Source organism: Chiloscyllium plagiosum, unplaced genomic scaffold (genome assembly GCF_037043375.1).
Source record: "Chiloscyllium plagiosum isolate Xiang-an unplaced genomic scaffold, Cpla_swu_hap1 HiC_scaffold_2, whole genome shotgun sequence".
NCBI lineage: Eukaryota > Metazoa > Chordata > Chondrichthyes > Orectolobiformes > Hemiscylliidae > Chiloscyllium > Chiloscyllium plagiosum.
In genome coordinates, this window is record NW_028270140.1 from 66,146,834 (window position 1) to 66,170,899 (window position 24,066).

Below are 24,066 nucleotides of genomic sequence, written 5' to 3' on the forward strand. Positions count from 1 at the left end.
TGTAATTTGATTCAAAACTGCATGTGGTTGGTTGATATGAACCCATAAATTAAGCAATGTTATTCCACAAATATAGGTATGATGGGTTCTAATTTGGTACTTGGGGAAGTTGTTCAAATTTATCCTCCAAACATTAATTTTTAAAAATAGTTTTTTATACCACTAACTCACAGGTAAGCAATAACCAAATCAAAGCCTGAAATTTTTCAATGTTTGTGAGAGTATCACAAGACCAAGTTCACTAAATAACCCCCTTTCTTTAGTACAAATGCTACATACTGAGTGAAAATGGCCAAGTTAGATTCCCATTAGGGTTACTCAAAATTCCTACAATTACTACTGTTTAGCTATATCAATCTAATGATGATACAGTAAATAGAAGTTTATTCACTCAAAGTAAAGAAATAAAATTCCACCGCAATGACTGCAAGAACAACAACATTTTGCCTTTAACATGGGAAAACAAGCCACAGCTTTTCATAGAGAAGCAAATAAACACAAGGTTATATTTGCAGCATTTAAGAAAAGCTACTGTAGGCCTTGTCATATTATGTGTTTTGAGATGTTGTTTAAAGATGGAAATATAGAAAGGAAAGTAGAAGGTTATAGGAATTATTTCAGAGATGTGTGTAAGACAGCTAATGATAGAATGAAATGGTGTGTGGGGAAAAGGGGGGGAGGGGCGGGGGGAGCAAAAAAGAGAGAGAGAGAAATCTGTCAAGGAGTAAGGGAAGGCACAGATTAGAGTTGTTGGATTGAATGGATTTAATTTCTGGAAGCAATCAATCAATCAAGGATAGTGAGACAAAGTCTTTGTGCAATTTGTAGACAACAATGAGGATTTTTAAATCAACATATTTGGTAAGCAGAAGTCAATATCGGTCAGTAATTATTGATGTAATAGAGGTTACTTGGAAATAATGCGGAATAAGTGGTGGGACAGGTCTTTTGAAACTTGCAAAAGGTGAAGTTTGACTGACAATGAGCTATTTGAGAAATAAAATGAGGACAAGACGAAACAGTGGAAAAGGTTTTTGTTGCAGTTGGGGTTAAGGTAGCAGCAGTGTGTTGCAGAAGTAGAAATAAATTTGTGGTGTTTGATAGCCAGCTCTGATCAAGCATGGCATCAAAGGTCTTGAACAAGCCATGGGAATGAAACTGGAAACAGTGCATGGCAACTCACCTCATAAAGAGGCCAAAATGCAATGCCCTTGGCTTAACAATAACTGTGGAATGTTTAATTTGATCTTGAACAGGCATTCTTGTGTCAGAGAGTCAACTGTGGAAACAAAGAGTGGAGAGCCCATATGGAAAACCATGCCTATGGATGACTGCGCTGAAGGTCAATATATAAATGAACAGAAGGAAAGGACCATGTTTGAAACCTTTGGAATGCATACATACAAAAGGAAATGTGAGGTTGGAATTCTGCAGTGAGTAGCATACTTTCTGATTCCTCCATCCTGTCAGCCAATAAAGTACAAGACAACAGTTTTGTTTTATTCATTCAAGGAACGTCAGCACCCCTAGCTAGGGTAGCACTTATTGCCTTGCTCCAATGCCCTGGAGGTGGTGGTAATGAATTGCTTTCATAAACCACTGCAGCACTTGTGGTTTAGATACAACCACATGTGGAATTTAATCCAGACAAATGCAAAGTGATACATTCCTCGAATGCAAGAGGTACATATATAGTAAATAGTAGAACCTTTAGAAGCTTTAACATACAGAAGAATCTAGGTTTACAAGTCCACAGATCCCTAAAAGTGGCAACACAAGCAGATAAGATGGTCAAATAACAAATGGCTTGCTTGCCTTCATCAGTCAGGGCAAAGAGTATAAAAACTGGCAAGTCATATTGCAGCTGCATACAACTTCAGCTAGGCCACATTTCGAATATTGCATCCAGTTTTGGTCACCATACTACCAAAAGGATGTGGAGGTTTTGGAGAGGATACAGAAAAGGTTTATTAGGATGTTGGAAATGTGTTGCTGGAAAAGCGCAGCAGGTCAGGCAGCATCCAGGGAACAGGAGAATCGACGTTTCGGGCATAAGCCCTTCTTCAGGAATGTTATTAGGATGTTGCCTGGTTTGGGGGGTAATAGCTTGGAGGAGTAATTGGACAAGCTTGTTTTGTTTTCGCTTGAACATCAGAGGCTGAGGGGTGACCTGATAGTTTATGAGAGACATGGATAGAATGGATAGTTGGAGTCTTTTTTCCAAGGGTAGAAAGGTCAACTACTAGGGGAGCTATGTTTAAGATAAAAGGAGAAAGTTTAAAGGAGATGTGAGAGGCAAGTTTTTTTTAAACAAAGAGTGGTTAGTGCCTGGAATGCACAGCCAGAGGAACTGGTAGAAACAGATAAATAGCAATAATCAAGAGGCATTTTGAGAGATATCTGAATAGACAGAGAACACAGGAATACAGACTGCATAGAGGTAAAAGGTTTTTAGTTTAGAAAGGTGCTACATGTCAGCCCAGGTTTTGTGGGCAGAAGGGTTAGTTCCTATGCTGCACGATTCTTTATTCCAGAATTCTGATTGAGAAAGTAAGGAACTGGTGATATTTTACTAAATTAGGTTGGTGGGTGACTTGGAGGGGATTTTGCAGCTGGGATACTCCCATCCTTCTGCTATCCCGTTCTTATTTTTAATTTACCCGTAGGACATGAACATTGCTGACTCACTAGCATTCATTGGCTGACACTAGTTGCCCTTGAGGTGATGGGCGTTGAAGTCCTTTTCCAAACTGCTTCAGTCCATGTGCTGTCGGCTGACCCACAATACCCCCAGGGAGAGAATTCCAGATTTTGACAGAGGAACAATTAAATAATGGCGATGTTTTTCCAAGTCAGGATGGCAAGTGGCTTGAAGGAGAAATTACAGTTGATGGTGTTTCCGTGTATCTGCTGCCCTTGTCCTGCTAGATGGAAGTGGCTGCACTTTTAGAAGGTGCTGTTTTAGGATCTTTGAATTTCTATAATGCATCTTGTAGATAGTAGCTGCACTCACCCAGGCAAATGGGGAGTATTCCATCACACTCCTGACTTGTGCATTGTAGACAGTGGACACGCTTTGGGGAGTCAAGCGATGATTTACTTGCCATGGTATTCCTAACTTCTGACCTACTCCTGTAGCTACTATGTTTGTGTGGGAAGTCCAGTTAAGTCCCTGGGCAATGATAACCCTCAAAGATGTTGACAGTGGGACTTGAGTGATGGTAACACTATTTAATGTCAAGGGGCAGTGATTAGTTTGTCTCATATTGCCTAGCATTTGTGTCATGCAAATGTTACTTCCCACTTGTCAGCCCAAGGCTAGATGTTGTTCAGATCTGCATTTGAACTTGGACTGCTTCAGTATCTGAGGTGTCACAAGCAGCTGAAGATGATTGAACCGAGGGCACTACCTAAGAAACTCCTGCAGAGCTGTCCTGGAGCTGAGCTGACTAACCTCCAACAACCACAACCACCTTCCTATGTGCAAGGTATGACTCCAACCAGCAGAGATTATGCCCTCTGATACCCATTAATTCCAGTTTTGCGGGGCTTCCTTGATACCACATCTGTCAAATGCAGCCTTGATGTGAAGGGCTGTCACTTTCACCTCACCTCTAGATAATAGATGTCATGGATTGGAAGGTGCCAAGGAAGAAGATTTGGTGAGTTACTGCATTGCACGCTGTCAATGGTGAACCTGCTGACAGCACACATTGGTGCTGAAGACAATGAATGTGGGAGGGGTAAATGGAGTTCCAAGCAAGCAGATGCTTTGCCCTGGATGGTGTGAAGCTTCTTGAGAAATGTTGGAGCTAAACTCATACAGGAAAGTGAAGAGTATTCCATCACGCTCCTGATTAATGCTTTGTGGACTGCAGACAGTCAGGAGGTGAGTTACTTGCTACAGGATTCCTAGATTCTAACTTACTCTTGTAGCAACAATACTTACATAGTTGGTCCAATTCAGCTTCTAAACAACTATCTCAAGGATTTTGGTTGTGGGGGTTTCAGCAATGTAATGCTATTAAGCACAAGGAAGCAATGGCTAGATTCTCTCAGTTTGGAGCTGGAATTTGTATGGCAGAAATGTTACTTGCCACGCATCAGCCCCAAGCACGAAACTTGGCCAGTTCTTGCTGCAGAAAGATCCGTACTGCTTCAGTATGAGGAATAGCAAATGGCGTTGAATTGCGCAAATATCAACAAACCTCTCCAACTCTTACCTCAAGATGGACGGGAGGTAATTTGATGAAACAGCAGAAGTTGTTCTGTCTAGGACACTACATAGGGAAAACCTACAATGATAACCTGAAATGACTGACCTCCAGAAAACATAATCCTTAGTGCTAGATCTGATTCCAGACAGTAGTGGGTTTTCCCCAAACCCCAGTGACTCCAGTTTTGCTAGGACTATGTCATACTGTGTCAGATAATCAAGGACACTGTCAGATATCAAGAACAGTCAATCACACCTCATCTCTGAAGTTAAGCTCTTTGTTCAGGTTTGGATGAAGGCTAAACATGAACAAAAAGTCAGAAGCTAAGTAATACTGAAGGAATGAACAGTGAATGTCATTGAGCAGGTTATTCCTTTGCAAGTTCTGCTTGATATCAGTGTTGATGACCTCTACCATATAGCATCATACAGTACAGGTGAGGCCTTTCAGCTGATCAAGTCTGCACAGACAAAAACTAATCTAAATTTACACTAGTCTAATTTTTCAGCACTTCACCCATAGTCTTGAACCTTATCATATTTCAAATGCTGATTCAAGGTTGTGAGGTTTCCAGCCCCAACTAAACCCCTTGCAATGCATTTCACTTTGTTGATGATTGAGAGACGACTGAAAGCTGGTAACTGGCTGTTCTGGATTTGTCCTGCTTTTGTGGACAGGGCATTGATGGGCAATTGTTCAGTGTATGCCAGTTTTGTAGCTGTACTGGAACAGCTTGTTAGGGGCTATTTCTATTGACAGGACTAAAATTGCCTGAACTTCAGGCCCTTACTGTTTTCAATCTCCAGTGCCTTCAGCCGTTCCTTGATATCATATGGAGTGAATTGAATTAGCTGAACACTACCATCTGTGATGCTGGCATCCACTCAGCACTTGTGAATGGAGGTGGATGTAAATGAAAATCAAAAGAATTACAGATGCTGGAAATCAGAAACAAAAACAGAAACTGCTAGAAAAGCTCAGCAGGTCTATCAGCATCCGTGGAGAGAAATGAGAGTTAACGTTTCTGGTCCAGTGACCTTTCCTCAGAACTGATGGTAGTTAGGAAAAAGTTGTTCTTTTATGCAGAAGGTAGTCCAGAAGGCTATAGAGTTGAGATATAAGGGGGTCTCCAAAATATCCACCTTCTTCTCAATCAAGGATTCCCCAGCACCATAGTGGACAGGATTCACATCCAGTCTGACCTATCTTCCGTACTTCAGCCCTCACCCCACTCTCTTACATCCAACAACAGTGATAGGGTCCCCCTTGTCCTTATCCACCATTCAAATCCAGAGGAATTGAATTAAGTGACTCAAATGCATGTTGGTTTTCTCCATCATTGAGGATGGTGATATTTGTGAAGCCTCTACTAGTGAGTTGTTTAATTGTCCACAACCATTCATCATTGAATGACCATTAGCCATCAATTAATTCTGCCACTTCCAGTGGGATGCCATCATCAGACACATATTCCCTTCCCTATTCAGCCTTACACAAGGACTGTTCACTCCAGAACACATTGGTCCATTCCTCCTTCACTTCCAACTTCTCCCTACAGCCCCACAACACCTTCCACTGCAGAAAATTAACACAATTGAATGCAGCAGGACTACAGAGCTTAAATTTGATTTGTTGATAGTCAGATCACTCAGCATTTACTAGTCCCTAATTCTTATATTGTTAGCCATGCAGGGAGTCTTCTGTTGCATCATCACCAGATATGTGTGGTGCTGCTACTGGCATGCCATCCTGCATGCTTTATTGCATCAGGGTTGATGGTAATGGTAGCATTAGGCATATGCCAGGATATAAGGTTATAGTCTGCGGTTGAAGACAATTCTGCTGCCACTAATAACTCGTAGCAACTCATGGATGCCTAATGTTGAGTTCCTAGATCTGTGTGAAGTCTGACCATTACTGGTACTCGTCATGATGGACAGCATCCTCAATGTAAAGGTCAAACTTTATCTCCACAAAGACTATGCAGTGGTCACTTCTACCAATTGTCATGGATAAATGCAACCGTAACAGACAAGAGTCAAGTAGGTTTTTCCCTTATGTCATTTAGGACTTGGCCAGCTGAGTCAGTAGTGGTGCTACATCCTTAGTGACAGTCATTAAAATCGCTATTCAAAGTATATCCTGAGGTAAGGCAGGAATGGTAGGCTGAAAGAACCTTGGATGACAAGAGATGTGAAACATCTAGTCAAGAGGGAGCTTGTTTCAGGTTGAGGAAGCAAGAATCAGACAGAGCTCTACAGGGTTACAAGATAACCAGGTAGGAACCGAAGAATGGACTTGGGAGAGCTAGAAAGGGTCATGAAAAAGCCTTGGCGGGTAGGATTAAGGAAAACCCTAAGGCATTCGAAACTTATGTGAGAAACAAGAGGATGGCCAGAGTGAGGGTAGGGCTGATCAGAGATAATGGAGGGAACTTGTGCCTGGAGTCAGAAGAGGTAGGGGGGACATCCTTAATGAATATTTTTCTTCAGTATTCACTAGTGAGTGGGACATTGATGTTTGTGAGGACAGCATCAAACAAGCTCTTAAACGTGAACAGGTTGATGTTAAGAAGGAGAATGTGCTGGGAGTTTTGAAAATCATGAGAATATTATCTGGCCAGATGGGATATACCCAAGGTTACTATAGGAAGCAAGAGAAGAGATTGCTGCACCTTTGGCGATGATCTTTTTGTCCTTACTGTCCACTGGAGTAGTACCAGATGATAGGAGGGTAGCAAATGTCATTCACTTATTCAAGAAAGGGAATAGGGATAACCATGGTAATTATAGACCAGTCAGTCTTACATCAGTGGTGAGCAAATTATTGGAGAGGATTCTGAGAGACAGGATTATGATTATTTGGAAAAACTTAGTTTGATTAGAGATAGTCAGCATTGCTTTGTGAGGGGCAGGTCAAGCCTCACAAACCTTATTGAATTCTTTGAGGATGTGACAAAACACATTATGAAGATCGAGCAGTGGATGTGGTGTATATGCATTTTAGCAATGTGTTTAATAAGGTTCCCCATGGTAGGCTCATTCAGAAAGTGAGAAGGCATGGGATACAGGGAAATTTGGCTGTCTGAATACAGAATTGGCTGGCCCATAGAAGACAGAGGTTGGTAATAGATGGAAAGTATTCATCCTAGAGCTCAGTGACCAGTGGTGTTCCGCAAAGATCGGTTCTGAGACCTCTGCTCTTTGTGATTTTTATAAATGATTTGGATGAGGAAGTGGAAGAGCAAGTTATTACGTTTGCCGATGATACAAAGGTTGGTGGAGTTGTGGATAGTGTGGAGGGCTGTAGTAGTTTGTAACGACCAAGTGACAGGATGCAGAACTGGGCTGAGAAATGGCAAATGGACTTCAACCTGGAAAAGAGTGAAGTGATTCATTTTGGAAGGTAGAATTTGAATACAGGTTATAGGGTTAAAGGCAGGATTCTTGACAGTACGGAGAAACAGAGGGATTATGGGTTCCACGTCCATAGATCCCTCAGAGTTGCCACCCAAGTTGATAGGGCTGTTAAGAAGGCGTATGGTGTGTTGGCTTTCATTAGCACGGGGACTGTGTTTAAGAGCTGCGACGTTATGCTGCAGCCCTACAGAGCCCTGGGTAGACCACACTTGGAATAATGGTCATCTCATTATAGGAAGGATGTAGAAGCTTTAGAGAGGGCGCAGAGGAGATTTACCTGGATGCTGCCTGGACTGAAGGGCATGTCTTAAGAAAGGTTGAGGGAGCTAGGGCTTTTCTCATTGGAGCGAGAGGTGACTTGATAGAGGTGTACAAGATGATGAGAGGCATAGGTAGAGCAAATCGACAGAGATTTTTTTCCAGGGCGGAGTTGGCTATTACGAGGGGGCATAATCTTAAGGTGATTGGAGGAGGGTTTTGGGGAGATGTTAGAGGTAGGTTCTTTACAGAGAGAGCGGTGGTTGTGTGGAATGCACTGCCAGCAGTGGTAGTAGAGTCATTTACATTAGGGACATTTAAGCAACTTTTGGATCGGCTCATGGATGACAGGTATGTAGGTTAGTTTGATCTTAGGATAAAAGGTCAGCACAACATTGAGGGCTGAAGAATCTGTACTGTTCTATGTTCTCTATCTTGTGCTTGAGTTTCTTCCAAGTCGTATTCATTAGCCAAAGTGGGACAGTAGGTGATAAGCAGTAGGATGCTTCTTTGCTTATGTTTGACCGATTGGCAGAACCTTCTTGGGGTCCAGAATCAATATTGAAAACTCCCAGTGCAATCACCTCACAACTATACCACTGTGCTATCATCTCTGGTAGATCTATTCTGCCAATGGGGCATTTTATGTGAGATATGATTCCTTGGGCATAACTACTAATTTACTGCATAGCTAAACTTTTGCTCAACTGGTCTATGTGACAGCTCTGTGAATTTTGGCACAACCCCCCAGATGCTAGCAAAGAGGACTCTATATGGTTAGCAGGGCTGGGGGTTTGCCTCTCCATTTACTTGGATGTGTGCAGCTCTGGTAAGATAACGGAACCAAGAGATGCACTAGCACTCAGCAGAAAACTTGACCTCTGCCCCACCAATATGCATACATTAATGGGTTTATACTTGAACCAACCACTCAATCATAAGCAGAGAATTTACCACGTAATTCTATTACAGTGTTCTGAGGTGTATTTTAATTTTAAAAAAACATATGCAAACCTGCTTTTATTTGTATAGTTTGAAGATGAAGATGATGATGATGAATTAAGTGTCTGGGATCTAAAGTTGCATTCAGCTACAACTTCAACCCAGTATCCAACTGCAATGGTAAAAGTAGATGCTGGCATAGGCATGGTCACATAATAAAACCAATTTGAGAGTGCTGAAATAAAAAGAAAATAACTTTTAATACAAGTCAATTTAAACAAAATTCACATTTTCATATACATCCTGACATTGTTTGCAAAAAATGCATAAGGAAATACTGTGTACAACATTCTCACAGTCACAAACTAATTCAACTTTTTCTTCTGAACACCATTATCTTAATGGCATTGAGAGGGGAGAGTTTGAGTGAGGGATGAACACTGTTCTTTGCAGCCATGACCAAAACTTTGTAAGGTAATTTTGTCTTTCCAATGCTAGGGTTAAGGACATCTCATCTCAGAAGGGAATGACCTTGAAGTAGAAGGAGGAGAATCCAGTCATCATATTTCATGCTGAAAAAACAAGCAAGTAGGTAAACTAGGAATGATGGGGAGAAAGTGAGGTCTGCAGATGCTGGAGATCAGAGCTGAAAATGTGTTGCTGGAAAAGCGCAGCAGGTCAGGCAGCATCCAGGGAACAGGAGAATCGACGTTTCGGGCATAAGCCCTTCTTCAAACTAGGAATGATATTTGGCTAAGTGAGTTCCAGATCAAATTAAAATGCTGAACCACAAAGATAACCATCTCTTTATTGTTACTTGAGCCACACACCAATTGTCATCACATCAAGAAGAAAAACAATGAGAGTGGTATTGGAAGACAGGGTTTCAATTCATGACTGCTGGTACCAAAACTCGACAAGGAGGGAGCTGTTTCATTGGGGTGGACACCAATTAAACTGAGTATTAAAGTCACATCAATATTTGAGAAACTGTATATTAAGGGACATGATAAGGCGTAAGGTTGACAGTGTTGGATGACTTGAGATCAAGCAATATTTAGAAATCAAAACAGAACAGTTAAGATAACGGAACGGTTCAGGATGTGTAAAATGGGATAGTGAAGGGACAGAGAGCTGAACAGTAATTATACAGCAAATAAGATCCATGCAGAGAACAGTAGCAAAAATCAAAATTAAAGGTTCTTTCTCTGAATACTTGAAGCGCCTCAAATAAATTAATTCGCAGCATAAATGGTTTAGATGCAATTACCTTAACAGGATAGATTACAAGGTGACCACACCTTGAAAAGACAGGCAGATGAGGAAAGGTGGGTGGCAGCAACCCAGACAGTAAAGGACAACACAAGGATATTAGTGACATAAGATTTCAGCCTGGAAGATCAGGAAATAGCATCAATAATAATGGAGATTTTGAATAGCAAGCGTTAGAAATAATTGGCAGAAATCATTGCCACTGTTCAGAGCATTAAACAAGAAATTACTGTATCTCTTAATAAAGGCAGCACATATTTACTGGAGACTTCAATCCTCTTAAAGACTGGATACATCAAATTAGCGAATGTGGTCTAAAATATGAGTTTGTAGTGTGCTTTTGTGACTGTTTCCTGGAACAATAATTCTGAAACCTATTGTGGTTAAAGCTGTTTCACATTCAGTATTATGCAATTAGGCTGGAGAAATTAGTAATCTCATAATAGAAGATCTGCTGGGAAAACATTATCATAATTGATCTGAATTCTTCATTAGGTTTGACAGCAACATACTCCAATCATGAGCAAGAATCCTACCCTTAAAGTCAATTACACAGATATACGAGGAAAGCTGGCTAAGCTCAATTGTAAACATTAATTAAATTGTAAGGTGAAACAGAAGCAGTGGTTAAAAATTTAAACAAACAATTGAAAATGTTCAATGAACATACATTCCTTTGAAAAAATAAAATCATCAATAAAGATTCACCCATGGCTTCCAAAGAAGGTTAAGGATATTATTAGATTAAGAGAGGCTTATAATAATGTAAAGAATAGTAGTAAGTTTTAAGAACTGAGAATATTTTCAAAACAACCAAAGGTCAAGAAAAAGTTGAAAGAAACAGGGAAAATGAGAAAATACAGCACAAAATGTAAACAAATTGTAAGGCGTTTTACAAATATATAAAAAGGAAGAGTGTCATTAAAGTAAACATGGTCCTCACAAATAGAGATAGGAATAATAATGGGGAACAAGAAAAATAGCAGACGGTGAACAAATATGTTCTGTCTGTTCATAGTGGAAGCTGCAAATTAAATGTGTGACAATGCTGCTCCTTTGACAAGGTTATTCTGTCCTTATTCCAAGGGCCTAAAAAGAGTGAGGAAAGTAAAGTAATTAATATCAGCAGAGAAAAAGTAATGGAGAAATATAATGGACTAAAATCTGCCAAATCTGTCCTAAGTTTCTAAAAGTATTATCAGCAGTGAAAGTGGAATGCACTAGCTATGGTACCATTTTTAGATTTCCAAAATGGAATTTGATATGGTGCCACTCAAAGGGTTAACGTGCAGGGTAAAGGAATGAGGATGCATTAGCATGCATAGAGGATTAGTTAACTTAATTAATGTATATAAATATGACATCTTTCCTTCAGGTATCCAAATCTTGATACTTCATAATGCCACCAAGATCAATATAACATATCACTGAGCATTAATAAAGGAATAACATTATAACTGATCCAAGTACACCTCACAAACAAACAGCAACAAAATCTGTCCAATGTTATTTAAAATGTGGTAGGTCATATCTGTACAACTGTAACATTATTATTAGTCTAGATAACATAGATAACAATTAGCAACTTAGTTAGAGCTTTAGAAAAGGTCTAGCAAAGTGGCCATCCAGCCCATTGTGTCTGGTCTAGCTAAGTAAACTAGCTGCTCATTTGAATCCCATTTTCCAGCACTTAATTCAGCCTTGCAGGTCACAGTGTTTCAACAGCACAGCAAGTTCCTTTTAAACAAGCTGAAGGTTTCCATCAAAATTGACAGTCCATTTCAGATGCCTATCACCATCTGGGAGGAAAAAAGCTTTTTCTCATGTCTCAGCTGATTCTCCAACCAATCACCTTAAATTTATGCAGCCTGGTAACTGACCCCTCCATGAGAGCAAACAATTTTTCACTATGCAAGCCTCTTATTACTTTGCTCATCTCAATTCAGTTACCTGTCAGTCTTTTTATAAGATTTTGAAGTGTGCTTTCTTTTAAGAACAAAAAGGAGCAAGTGAGAGCAGGAACAGAGTGGCTGCAGGTCCGGACCACAGCGGGGCGGAGCTGCTGAGGCCTGAAGAAGAGTGGACTGCAGGCCCGGACTGGAGTGGAGCGTCTGAGGACCGGAGCAGAGCAGACTGGAGATCTGGAGTAAAGCGACTGAGGGCCAGAGTGGAGCAGGGACCGTTGTGAGACTGAGGGCCGGTGCAGGCAGTCAGTGGCTTGTGAGCCCAGTCAAACCATATGCAGAATCTCACATGCAGTATTCCAAAAGTTGCCTAACCAACGTCCTGTACAGCTGCAATATAATCTCCCAGCTCCTGTCCTCAATGTACTGACCAAAGGAAAGCATACCAAATGCATTCTTCATTATCCTGCCTACTTGCAATTCCACTTTCAAGGAACTATGATCCTACACTCCAAGGTCTCTTTTTTCAGCAACACTCCCAAGGACCTTACCATTAAGTGTATAAGTCCTGCCCTGATTTGCCTTTCCAAAATGTAGTCCCTCACATTTATCTAAATTAAACTCCATCTACCAATCCTCAGCCCATTGGCTCATCTGATCAAGATCCCATTGTAATCGGAGATAACCTTCTTCACTGTCCACTATACCTCCAATTTTGGTGTTATCTGCAAACTTACTAATTATACCTCCAATGTTCAAATCCAAATTATTGATATAAATGATGAAAAGCAATGGATCCAGCACTGATCCTTGTGGCACTCCACTGATCAAAAGCCTCCAGTCTGAAAGGCAATTCTCCACTACCACCCTCTGTCTTCTACCTTCGAGCCAGTTCTGTATCTGTAGCTAGTCCTTTCTGTTTCCCATGTGATCTAACCTTGCTAACCATAAGGAAGCCTGTCGAATGCCTTACTGAAGTCCATGCCCACCACTCTGCCCTCATCAAACGTCTTCATTACTTCTTCAGAAAACCCAATCAAGTTAGTGAGATATGATTTTTCACACACAATATCTAAACATTTGTTAAATGACAAAATTGTACTCACTTCCACCACTACCTCTGGCAGCCCATTCCAGAGACTCATCACCCTCTGTGTGGAAAAACTGCCCCTCTGGACCCATTGCATCTCTTCCCTTTCACCTTATACCCGTGCTCTCTAGTTTTAGGTTTCTCTGCCATTGGGAAAGCTGTCAGCTATCTACCTTATCCATGCCTTTCATAACTTTATAGACATCTATAAGCTCACTTCTCAGTCTCCCATGTTACAGGGAAAATTGTCCCAGCCTATCCAACCTCTCTTTATAATTCAAACCTCCCAGTGCAGGTAGCATCCTAGGAATTTTTTTTACTAATATCCCTTCTATAGTAGAGCGATCAGAAATGCACACAGTACTCCAAATGTAGCCTCACCAATGTCTAGTACAGCTGAAACAAGATATCCCAACTCCTATATTCAATGCTCAGACTGATGAAAGCAAGCATGCTGAAAAGCCTTCTTCACCACACTGTCTACCCATGACTTCAAGGAGCTGTGGACCCCTAGATCTCTTTTGCTCTATAACACTCCCCAGGGCATTATCATTGACTGTCTAAGTCCTGCTCTACTTGCATTACCAAAATTCAACACCTTGCAATTATCTAAATTAAACTCCACCTGCAATTCCTCAGCCCAATGGCCTAGTTGATCAAGATCTTGTTGCTGTCCCAGATAACCTTCTTCATTGATCACTAAGCCACCAATTTTGGAGTCATCTGTAAACCTACTGACCACACCTCCGAAATTCTCTTCCAAATCATTATCTAAATGACAAATAACAGTGGACACAGCACCGATGACTGTGGCACAACATTGGTCACAGTCATCCAGTCTTAAAAACAATCCTTTACCACCACCCTGTCTCCTACCATCAAGCAATATCTGTATCTAACTGGTTATGTCTTCCTGGATCCTGTGAGATTTAAACCTATCATGCGGTGCCTTGTCAAAGCCTTGTTAAAGTCCATATAGACAACATCCACCACACTGCCCTCATCTACTTTCTTGGTCACCCTTTCGAAAACCTCAATTGACTTCTTGACACATGGTTTTCCAAGCACAAAGCCATGCTGACTATCCCAAATGAGTCCTTGCCTCTCCAAATGCCTGTAGAACTTACTAACCACAGACGTTAGGCTCACTAATCTGTAGCTCCCAATTCCCTGTAGCCTCTCTTAAATAATGGCACAGCATTAGCTACCATCCAATCTTTAGGCACTTCACCCGCGCCTGCCCATGATCTTAACACATCCACTCGGGGCCATGCAACTTCCTCCCCAGCCTCCCATAAAGTCCTGGGATATACTTCATCAAGTCTGGGGGATTTACCTATCCTAATACATTTTAAGACTTCAAGCACCTTCTCTTCTGTAATGTGGATACTCATTAAGATATCACTGCTTATTTACCCAAGTTCCCTAGCATCCATTTCTCAGTAACTACTGATGAGAAAAAACTTACTTAGGATCTCACCCATCGCTTGTGGTTCTGCATGTGGATGACCTTGTTAACCTTTAAGACGCCCTGTCCTCTCCCTAGTTATTCTTTCTCCCTTCATGTATTTGTAGAGTCTTCTTTATTCAAAGTTGTCTCCCTACGACTTTGGATCCCAACCCCTGACAAACTAGTTTAAACTTTCCCATATGGCTCTGACAAATATCCCCACGTCTTTGAAAATGGACTTACTCAGAATCCCCCAGCACTAGTCTTTTCTAGAGTTTTTAAAAAAGAAAAGCAACTGCCATTCTACTGATTTTAGTGTCAACTTCAACAATGAGCAGCTTGCCAAGGAACAAGGGATTATTGACAGCAATTGTACTTCCAGATTTAACAGCATAGATTGTTACATCATCTGTTTTGTGATCAGAGTGCACAGCATTGGCTCAATATACTCCTATCACACACTCTGGGCTAATATCCACATATTATTGATAATGCGGGCTTCTTCCATAAGGTCCACTATCGCTGGAGCCCTGCCCTCTAAAGAATTTTAAAGCTTCATAGTTACATAAAAGCACATATGCCAACATAGGATACTATCTAAAGAACAATTTAAAAAAAAATCTACTACAACCTCAAAGCTCATTGGAGCATGGGAAGTTGAGAGGCGGCATTATAGAAGCTTATAAAATAATGAGGGGCATAGATAGAGATAGAGCTGTCTTTTGCCTAGGTTGAGGGATTTGAAGACAGAGGGGCACATTTTTAAGGTGAGAGGAAAAAGATTTAAGAAAAGACATAAGGACATTTTTTTTTAAACAGTGGGTGGTTTGTATGTTGAATTAACTTGATGAGGAAGTGGCAGATGTGGGTTCAATTGCAACTTTTAAAAAGTCATTTGAATAAGTACATTTATAGGAAAAGCTTGGAGGGATAAAGGCAGGTGGAGGCAGGTTGAACGAGCTTAGTTTGGCTTGGACTGGTTGGGTCTGTTTCCATGCTGTATGACTCTTTGACTCAAAAGACTCTGAAGGACATCTAAGAAATGTGAAAAGAAGTAATCAAACAAACTTCAAAGACACAGGAACTGGAAAATGGCCAACACTCTTATTTCAAATGGATAAATAAACCATTAGTGTTTTGTTATGATCCTCTTAGGGACCATTAATGTTTAAAGTAGAAATCCAATTACTCATCAAAAAAACAATAGAATTAGGCCCAAATATTTCAGGATTTTCAGAATGAAAACTTTTTATTATATAAAAAAAAGCAATCACTACTAACTTACCATTATAACTTTAAAAGACTTATGCTATGAATCACTTAATCCCTAAATCCCTACAGTGCAGGAGGCCACTTGGATCATCATGTCCTCACCAAGCCTCCGATCAGCATCCCACCCAGACCCATACCACCATCTTAACCATGGCTAACCCACCTAACCTGCATAACCCTGGACACAACAGAGCAATGTAGCATGACAATATCGCCTAATGTGCACATCTTTGGGCTGTGGGAAGAAAGCAAAGCACCCAGGGAACAGACAGACTTTCAGGCAGACGCGTGCACACACATGGCTGAAATCGAACTCGAATCCATCACACTGTAAGGCAACAGTGCTAACCATGGCCCACCATGCATCCACTCCACATGAATTCAGTTCTAAGTTTTTGCTTCACCAAAGATCTTGATGATTCATTCATATTTCCTGAGGCCAATTCAACAATTCAACCGTGTGGGCGGCACGGTGGCACAGTGGTTAGCACTGTTGTCTCACAGCACCTGAGACCCGGGTTCAATTCCCGCCTCAGGCGACTGACTGTGTGGAGTTTGCACGTTCTCCCCGTGTCTGCGTGGGTTTCCTCCGGGTGTTCCGGTTTCCTCCCACAGTCCAAAAGACGTGCAGGGTCAGGTGAATTGGCCATGCTAAATTGCCCGTAGTGTTAGGTAAGGGGTAAATGTAGGGGTATGGGTGGGTTTCGCTTTGGCGGGTCGGTGTGGACTTGTTGGGCCGAAGGGCCTGTTTCCACACTGTAATGTAATCTAATCTAATCTAATCTAATCTCAACATTTGCTGTCCTTCATATTCCAGCTAATCTTTCAAGGTATGATTCTACTGGCTTTCCCCATTAGTGATTGATAGACAACCCTCCAACATCTTCTATAGTGACCTCACAACTGTGGACATTTCAGCTACTCATTTGGGTTGCAAACTGATATGCAAATGCTATCCTACAACTTTTTAAGTCGACACTACTTGCTGTTTTTGAAAAACGGTCACTGGGCTCAAAACAATAACTCTGTTTTCTCTGCACGGATGCTGCCAGACCTGCTGAGTTTCTCTAGCAATTTCTGGATTCATTTTTCACCAGCTGCTTTCTGCCAAAGATTCTATAAGGACCACTATGGATTTCTTCCACTAGCCAGAAGCGAGGGAAATTTATCATTTGGCTTTTCCTCTCCAAATTAAATCTCAAATAAAGCTTCATTCATCTTCTTCAGAGCGACAGAGAAAGCTGTTTTTCTTCCAACAGAAATCTGGTTACGATCATCGCCTTCTTAGTTTCTCAGTTTGGTACAATGTCATCTTCATCACGCTAAAGCTACAACTGCTCTATATGTTCCCAAACTGACTTGACTGCTCTGTCAGTAAATATATACAGATAAACAATATTCAAATCAAGGCTCCATCTTCAATCACCATCTCTACAACAACATGACACACACAGTCTGCTTTCAGGGACAAATGAAAATTAACTACCTTTTAACTTCAAGGTTTTCCCTGATACATGGAAACCATATAAATACTGTTTATTCTAAACAAATTCTAAGACTCTGTTTCCCAGAACTTCTAGGTCTGACCTCTTAAATCAACAGAACCTGACCTTTCAAGTGTAACAAACTCCCACATTGTATGAGTTGCATTTTCTTCAAGTTTGTGTATCAGTTTTTCAATAATGTATCCCTAATGGGAACATATAGAGCAGTTGTAGCTTTAGCGTGATGAAGATGACATTGTACCAAACTGAGAAACTAAGAAGGCGATGATCGTAACCAGATTTCTGTTGGAAGAAAAACAGCTTTCTCTATCGCTCTGAAGATGATGAATGAAGCTCTGAGATTTAATTTGGAGAGGAAAAGCCAAATGGTAAATTTCCCTAGCTTCTGGCTAGTGGAAGAAATCCATAGTGGTCCTTATAGAATCCCTAATTATTAGTTAAATTTTTATTTCATGAAATTAAAGGCTAACTTCTAAACATAGCATTTATGAACTATGTAATATAGAAGTATGAAGAGAAGTACAGGGTTTGAAAACATAAGGTCTGTGAAACATTTTGTCCAAAAACCAAAAATGTTAACACTTCGTTTGTGGCATTTTCATATGCATAACAGCAATCCTGGGTCCATCTGCAATGGAGAAAACAGAAATCAGTTGTCAAAGATTAAGGGTGCACTATTCTAACATGACTCATGTATCCATAAATGAGTTTTGATCTGAGATGCAGATTAGACACAATAGGGCATATACCAGAGAGTATTCTACTTTCACCCCTTTCTTTATAGAGATATTGGTCATTTTGAGATATGGTAATAGCAGCCCTCTAATATCTTCAGATAGGACGGTATGGAGTATTAATTTCTAGTAGATTATTAAAGTTGCTCCTATGCAAACTTGTGCACAGTATGATTCACTACTGGATATTAGTCGATATTAGAGATAATGGTTTCCTTCTTCCTAGTCCAAAGGACTAAGGCCAATTGTATGATTACAATTGATTTGCCCCCGCAAAGATACGTGAATCAAGTTCAGTGAAAAGAGAGGAAAAGGTGTGACTGAATTGGATGCTTAAACACCAGTGCAAGTTCATGCACCAAGATATTAAGACATGGATCGGAGTCACTCATTCTTGGACTAGAAAGTGCAGAATCCATATAGGTCGAGTTAAAAAATAACAAGAGGAAGATGACACTGGTAGGCATACATTATAGGAACCCTAACAGTAGCGGTATAGTAGGACAGAGAATAAATCATGACAAATGAGGTCATGTAAAAAATGCAGTATATTAATTATGGATGACTTCAATCTTCATGTTTTTATGTTTACTTGTGGCCGATAGATGTTGTTGGCTAGCCAGCATTTGCCCATCCCTAGGTGCCCTGGAGAAGATGATGGTGAGCTGTCTTCCTGATCACTGCAGTGCATATGCCATGAGTAGACTCACAATGCCATTAGGGAGGGAATTCCAAGATTTTGTCCCAGTGACAGTGAAGGAATGGTGCTGATACATCTCCAAATCAGGATGATGAGTGGCTGAAGGGTAACCTGCAAGTGGCAACGCTCCCTCATCTGCTGCCCTCATCCCTCCAGGTAGAAATGGTTGTGCGTCTAAAAGGTGCTGCCAAGCAACTTTGGTGAGTTTCTGCAGTGCATCTTGCTGCTGAGTGGAAAAGGGAGTGGACACTTGTGAATGTGGTGTCAATCAAGCAAGCTGCTTTGTTCTAGATGTTGTCAGAGCTACATTCACCCAGGCAAGTGGAGTACTCCATCATACTCCTGACATGCACGTTAGTGATGGTGGTTAGGCTTTGGGGAAACAGGAGGTGAGTTACTCACTGCAGTCTTCCTAGCCCCTGTATTTATGGAGAGTCCAGTTAAATTTCTGGTCATTGGAAACCCCCAGAATGTTAATAGCAGAGGATTCAGTGATGGTAACACCGCTGAATGTCAAAGGGTGGTGGCTAGATTGTCTCCTGTTGGAGATGGTCATTGCTCTGCACTTGAGTGGCACAAATGTCACCCGCCACTCTTCTGCCCAGTCTAGATTCTACCCATGTTCCACTATACTTGGTGCACTGACTGACTCAGCATCTACAGTATCGTGACTGACACAGAATACCACTCAATCATCAGTGAACATCGTCACCTCTGACTCCATAGCAGAGACTGGAAATGTAAGAATGACAGAGACAGCCAAGAAGAAGAATTCAGTGTATTCAGGACAGTTTGCTGGAACAATAAGCTATTGATCAAACAAAGGATCAGGCTGTTTGGATCTGATATTGTGTAATGAGGCAGGTTTAATAACTAATCTCAGAGTAAAAGATCCCCTCGAAAATAGTGACTATAACGTGGTAGAAGTTAGCAGTTTGAAAGGGATACACCTGGCTCAGAAACAATTATGAAAAATTTAAATAAAGGTAAAAACGTGGAAATGAGGGCAAAGATAGCTGGAGTGGACTGGGAAAGACGTTTAGCAGCAAAAACGGGACAGGAACAATGACAGAAGTTTAAGAAAATAGCTCATGTTTAACAACAAAGATATATTCCAGAGAGAAAGGACGATTCTAGGAAGGGATAAGCTAACTATGATTAACCAGGGAAATTAAGGACAGCATCAAATTGAAAGAAAAAAGCATACAATGTGACAAATTTTAGTGATAAAGTAGAGTATTAGGTAAGTTTTAATAATAAGGCTACTTAATAAAGTAAGAGCCCATGATGTCAGAGGGAGTACATTAGTATAGAATAGGGGATTGGCTAACAAAAAAGGTAGAGTCTTGAGATGAGGTTATTTTCAGGATGGCAGTCTTTAACTAGTGGAGTGTCACAGGGTCAGTGCTGGGCCCACAATTGCTAACAACAATATATTAATAACTTGCATGAAAAGTGTGGACATACCATAGCCAAATTATCTTGATAATATTAAAGATGAGTGGAAAGGCAAGTGGTGGGGATGACACGTAGAGTCTGCAAAGGGATCTCGGCAGGTTAAGTTTGTGGGCAAAAACCTGGCAGATGGAATACATTGTGGGGAATGGTCATTTTGCATTTTGGCAGGAAGAACAGAGGAGTTGAATATTATTTCAAGGAGAAAGCTTGCAGAAACTGGCAACACAGGGATTTGGGAGCCCTCTTCCATAAATCATTAAAAAAAGCTTGCATATAAGTTCAGCAAGTAAAAGGGAAGGCAAATGAAGAATAAAAACTGAGAAGATTTTCCTAAAAATATAAGACATAAGTTAAACCATACCTCAGGGCCCTCTTGTGGAACAGTGATAGTGTCCCTACCCCTGAACCAACAGACTTGGGTTCAAGGCCCATCTGCTCCAGAGGTGTGCAATAACATCTCTGAATAGGATGATTCGGAAAATAGGTTACATAAAAAAGTTAAACTACATCTAGAGTACTGTGACCAGTTCTTGCCTCTTATCTAAGGAGAGATACACTGACATTAGGGGCAGTCCAGAGAAGTTCAATAGGTTGCTCCCAGGTACCAAGGGATTGTCTGATGAGTTGTCAAGTAGGTTGAGCCTGTACTCATTGAAGTTCAGAAGAATGAGAGGCAACTTTATTGAAATATAAAAGGTTCTTCTGGACTTGACAGGGGTAGATACGTTGTGGGAGAATTAGAACATATAATCTCAACATAAGGAATCACCCATTTAAGACAGAGATGAGGAGGAATTTCTTCTCTAAGAAGATACTGAATTTTTAGAATACCTTATCATACAGGGCTAGAAGGCTGGTCATTAAGTATATTCAAAGCTAAGGTAGACAGATTTTTAAGCAATAAGCCAATCGAGGGTTATGGGGATAAGGCAGGAAGGAAAGTTGAGGGTTATCAGATCAGCCATGATCTCATTCAACAGCAAAGTATCTGAAGGGCTAAATAGTCTACTACATCTCATGTCTTCTTGGTCATTCTGTGAAGACTTACAATGCTACTAACTTGCTGCTATTGATTACAAGAAATATCAATCAATAAATCAGATTTCAAAACTATATTGCTTTCCACATGTAATCAAATTATATTCAATAATGCACATTAATAATTTCATAATATCATAATGAAAATAAACTTAAGAAATAGAAGGAAGAGGCTCCGCAGCCCCTAAAAACTTCTTCACTATTCATTAAGACCATGTCTGACCTCAACCTCAAATCCACCAGCCTGCCTGGCTCCCAAATCCCTAAATTCCACTTGAAAAAAATCTGTCAACCCATGCCTTCAACATACTCAATGACTAAACATGCACAATTCTCTGGGATAGAAAATTCCAAAGATTCACAACTCTCTGACTCAAAAAATTTGTCTTAAGTTCAGTCCTAATCCTGTGACTATGTCCTTTAGTTCTAGACTCTCCAGGTAGGGAAAATAATCCTTTGGTGTTTAGTCTCTCAAGCTGTCACAGAATCTTATACATTTCAAATAAATCACCGCTCATTATTCTAAACTTCACACAGTACTGATCCATTTTACTTAATTTGTCATGAACAACTCTTATTTGCAAGAATTAATCTAGTGAATCTTCACTGCGTCCCTTCCAAGGCAATTATATCTTCCAATAGGCACACATACGAAAACTGAGCACTGTACACCAGATATTATCTCAATGTCGCAAATAACTACAGCAGGATTTCCTTACTCTTGTATTCCAATCTCTTTGCAATGAAAGCCTCCAATAGCTGCATGTCATATCTGCACGTTAACTTGCTACACTTCAAGTAGGAAAACACACAATGTCGCGCAACAGCAATATTTAAGACATCCTCACAATTTAATAAATATTATTATTATTATTTGGACAAACAAAGAGGCTCTGGCATAGCCACAATTTTCCTGCCCAACTCCACTGCCATTAATATAAGACTTACTGAGAACACAAGTATGGCACAGGTATTTTTCAAATTTAAAGTTCATTTGTAAATATTTCACATTATGTTGGTATCATATCATTCATATATGCATCATCATTAAATGCTATGACTTGTTTAGTCAGAAAGCTAAATGTACTGGTATGCCCCATGGCTGACACCAGTTGATACGGGAATTAGAGTCATTTCTTTATCGTGGGAATATCAATCTTGTGGGTGTGTGTTCACTGTTTACTGAATATTCATGCTAGTGTCCAGTGTGTTACACACCACTATTCAATACATCGCTGAGGGCATTGTCTTTCACATTGAGTGGTGATAACTGAATGGGGATTTCATAGATGTCTTCAAGGTCCTGTGAGGACTCTATCAAACATCACCCTCAAATAGACACACAGGTGGACAGTACTGAGTTTGCTCCTCAGGCCCATCAATTTCTTATCCAAACTGACTGTTGCCATCTTGTCCGACATCAGTATTGGACTGCCTTCCATCTCTCTATGTTCCATACTACGTCCTCACTGTTGACACTTGCCAATCCAAGACTAAATGCAAGCTTGAATTCTCCTGCTCCTCAACAAGAAATATCCAGGAATTCGAACACAACTATACAAAGCCAACCATTGCACCACACCTTTAAATGAATATGAACTGGCTGTGGCATGATTTTTTTCTGTGGTCACTGACTTTATCTTGAAGATAGGATATAATTATAAAATGTTGAAATAGAATGAATATTAATGGATGCAAGGATATTAGAAATAGGAATCCACCACTAGATAGCATGAGACTCTATCCATCACAAGCATGCCACTATGCTAAACACTTAATTTAAAACCAAAGTCAAATTTCAGCTCCTACCTAATTAAATCATCTCACAGGTCATTCTGCTGTTGAAGCACCCAAAGAATCTGCCGTGTGTCCTCCCAACTTACTTTCCAACCTAATTTTGTAGGTTCAACAAACTTGGATACATTACATTCAATATCCCAATTCATCCATGTCATTTAGACTGTAAACAATTGCCCCTAATTGCGCTCAACTAATATCAGCCGGTCAATCAGAAAATAGCAATGGGGAACAAGAATGGCAGAGGAACCAAATAGGTATTTTGCATCAGTCTTCACAGTGGAAGACAGCAATAGCATACCAGAACTTCAATGGAGTTAGAGAGCCAGAGGTGAGTGCAGTGACCATCACACAGGAAAAGCTGTTCTGAAAGCTGGAAGTTCTATAAAGTGAATAAATCACCTGAACTGAATGGATTACAACATGGATGGGTTATGAAGGAAATAGCGGAGGAGACTGTGGAGGCATTAGTGGTGTTCTTCCAGGAATGAGTGGAATTCCAGAGCATTGGTAAATGGCTAATATAAAAAGGGAGGGAGGCAGAAGACAGGAAATCAGAAGTCAGCTAGCCTGACCGCAAACTTTAATAAGATTTTAGAACCCATCATAGAACTATACAGCATGGAAACACTCCCTTCGGTCCAACTCGTCCAGGCCGACCAGAAATCCTAAAGTAATCTGGTCTCAATTGCCAGCAATTGGCTAATATCACTCTAAACCCATCTTATTCATATACCTATCCAGATGCCGTTTAAATGCTATAATTGTACCAGCCTCCACAATTTCCTCTGGCAGCTCATTCCACAGACACACCGTCCTCTGTATTAAAACGTTGTCCCTTCGGTCCCTTTTAAATCTTTCTCCTCTTAACGTAAACCTATGCCCTCTCTTTTTGGACACGCCTACCCCATGGAAAAGACCTCGTCTATTTACCCTAACAAAGACCCTCATGTTTTTATAAACCTCTATAAGGTCACCCCTCTGCTTCTGATGCAAGGTAAACAGCCGCA

The 24,066-nt window shown here is 40.5% G+C and overlaps 1 protein-coding gene across 5 annotated transcripts in view; it reads right to left on the reverse strand.

Moving 5' to 3' along the window:
* The window catches only part of aopep (aminopeptidase O (putative)), a 376,099-nt gene that overhangs the window by 294,683 nt on the left and 57,350 nt on the right, over positions 1 to 24,066 (reverse strand). For all 5 annotated transcript variants that reach the window (XM_043713335.2, XM_087997399.1, XM_087997406.1 and 2 more), the window contains exon 4: positions 8,909 to 9,071. In XM_043713335.2, the coding sequence (XP_043569270.2) occupies positions 8,909 to 9,071 (163 nt within the window). The remainder of the gene's footprint in view (positions 1 to 8,908; positions 9,072 to 24,066) is intronic.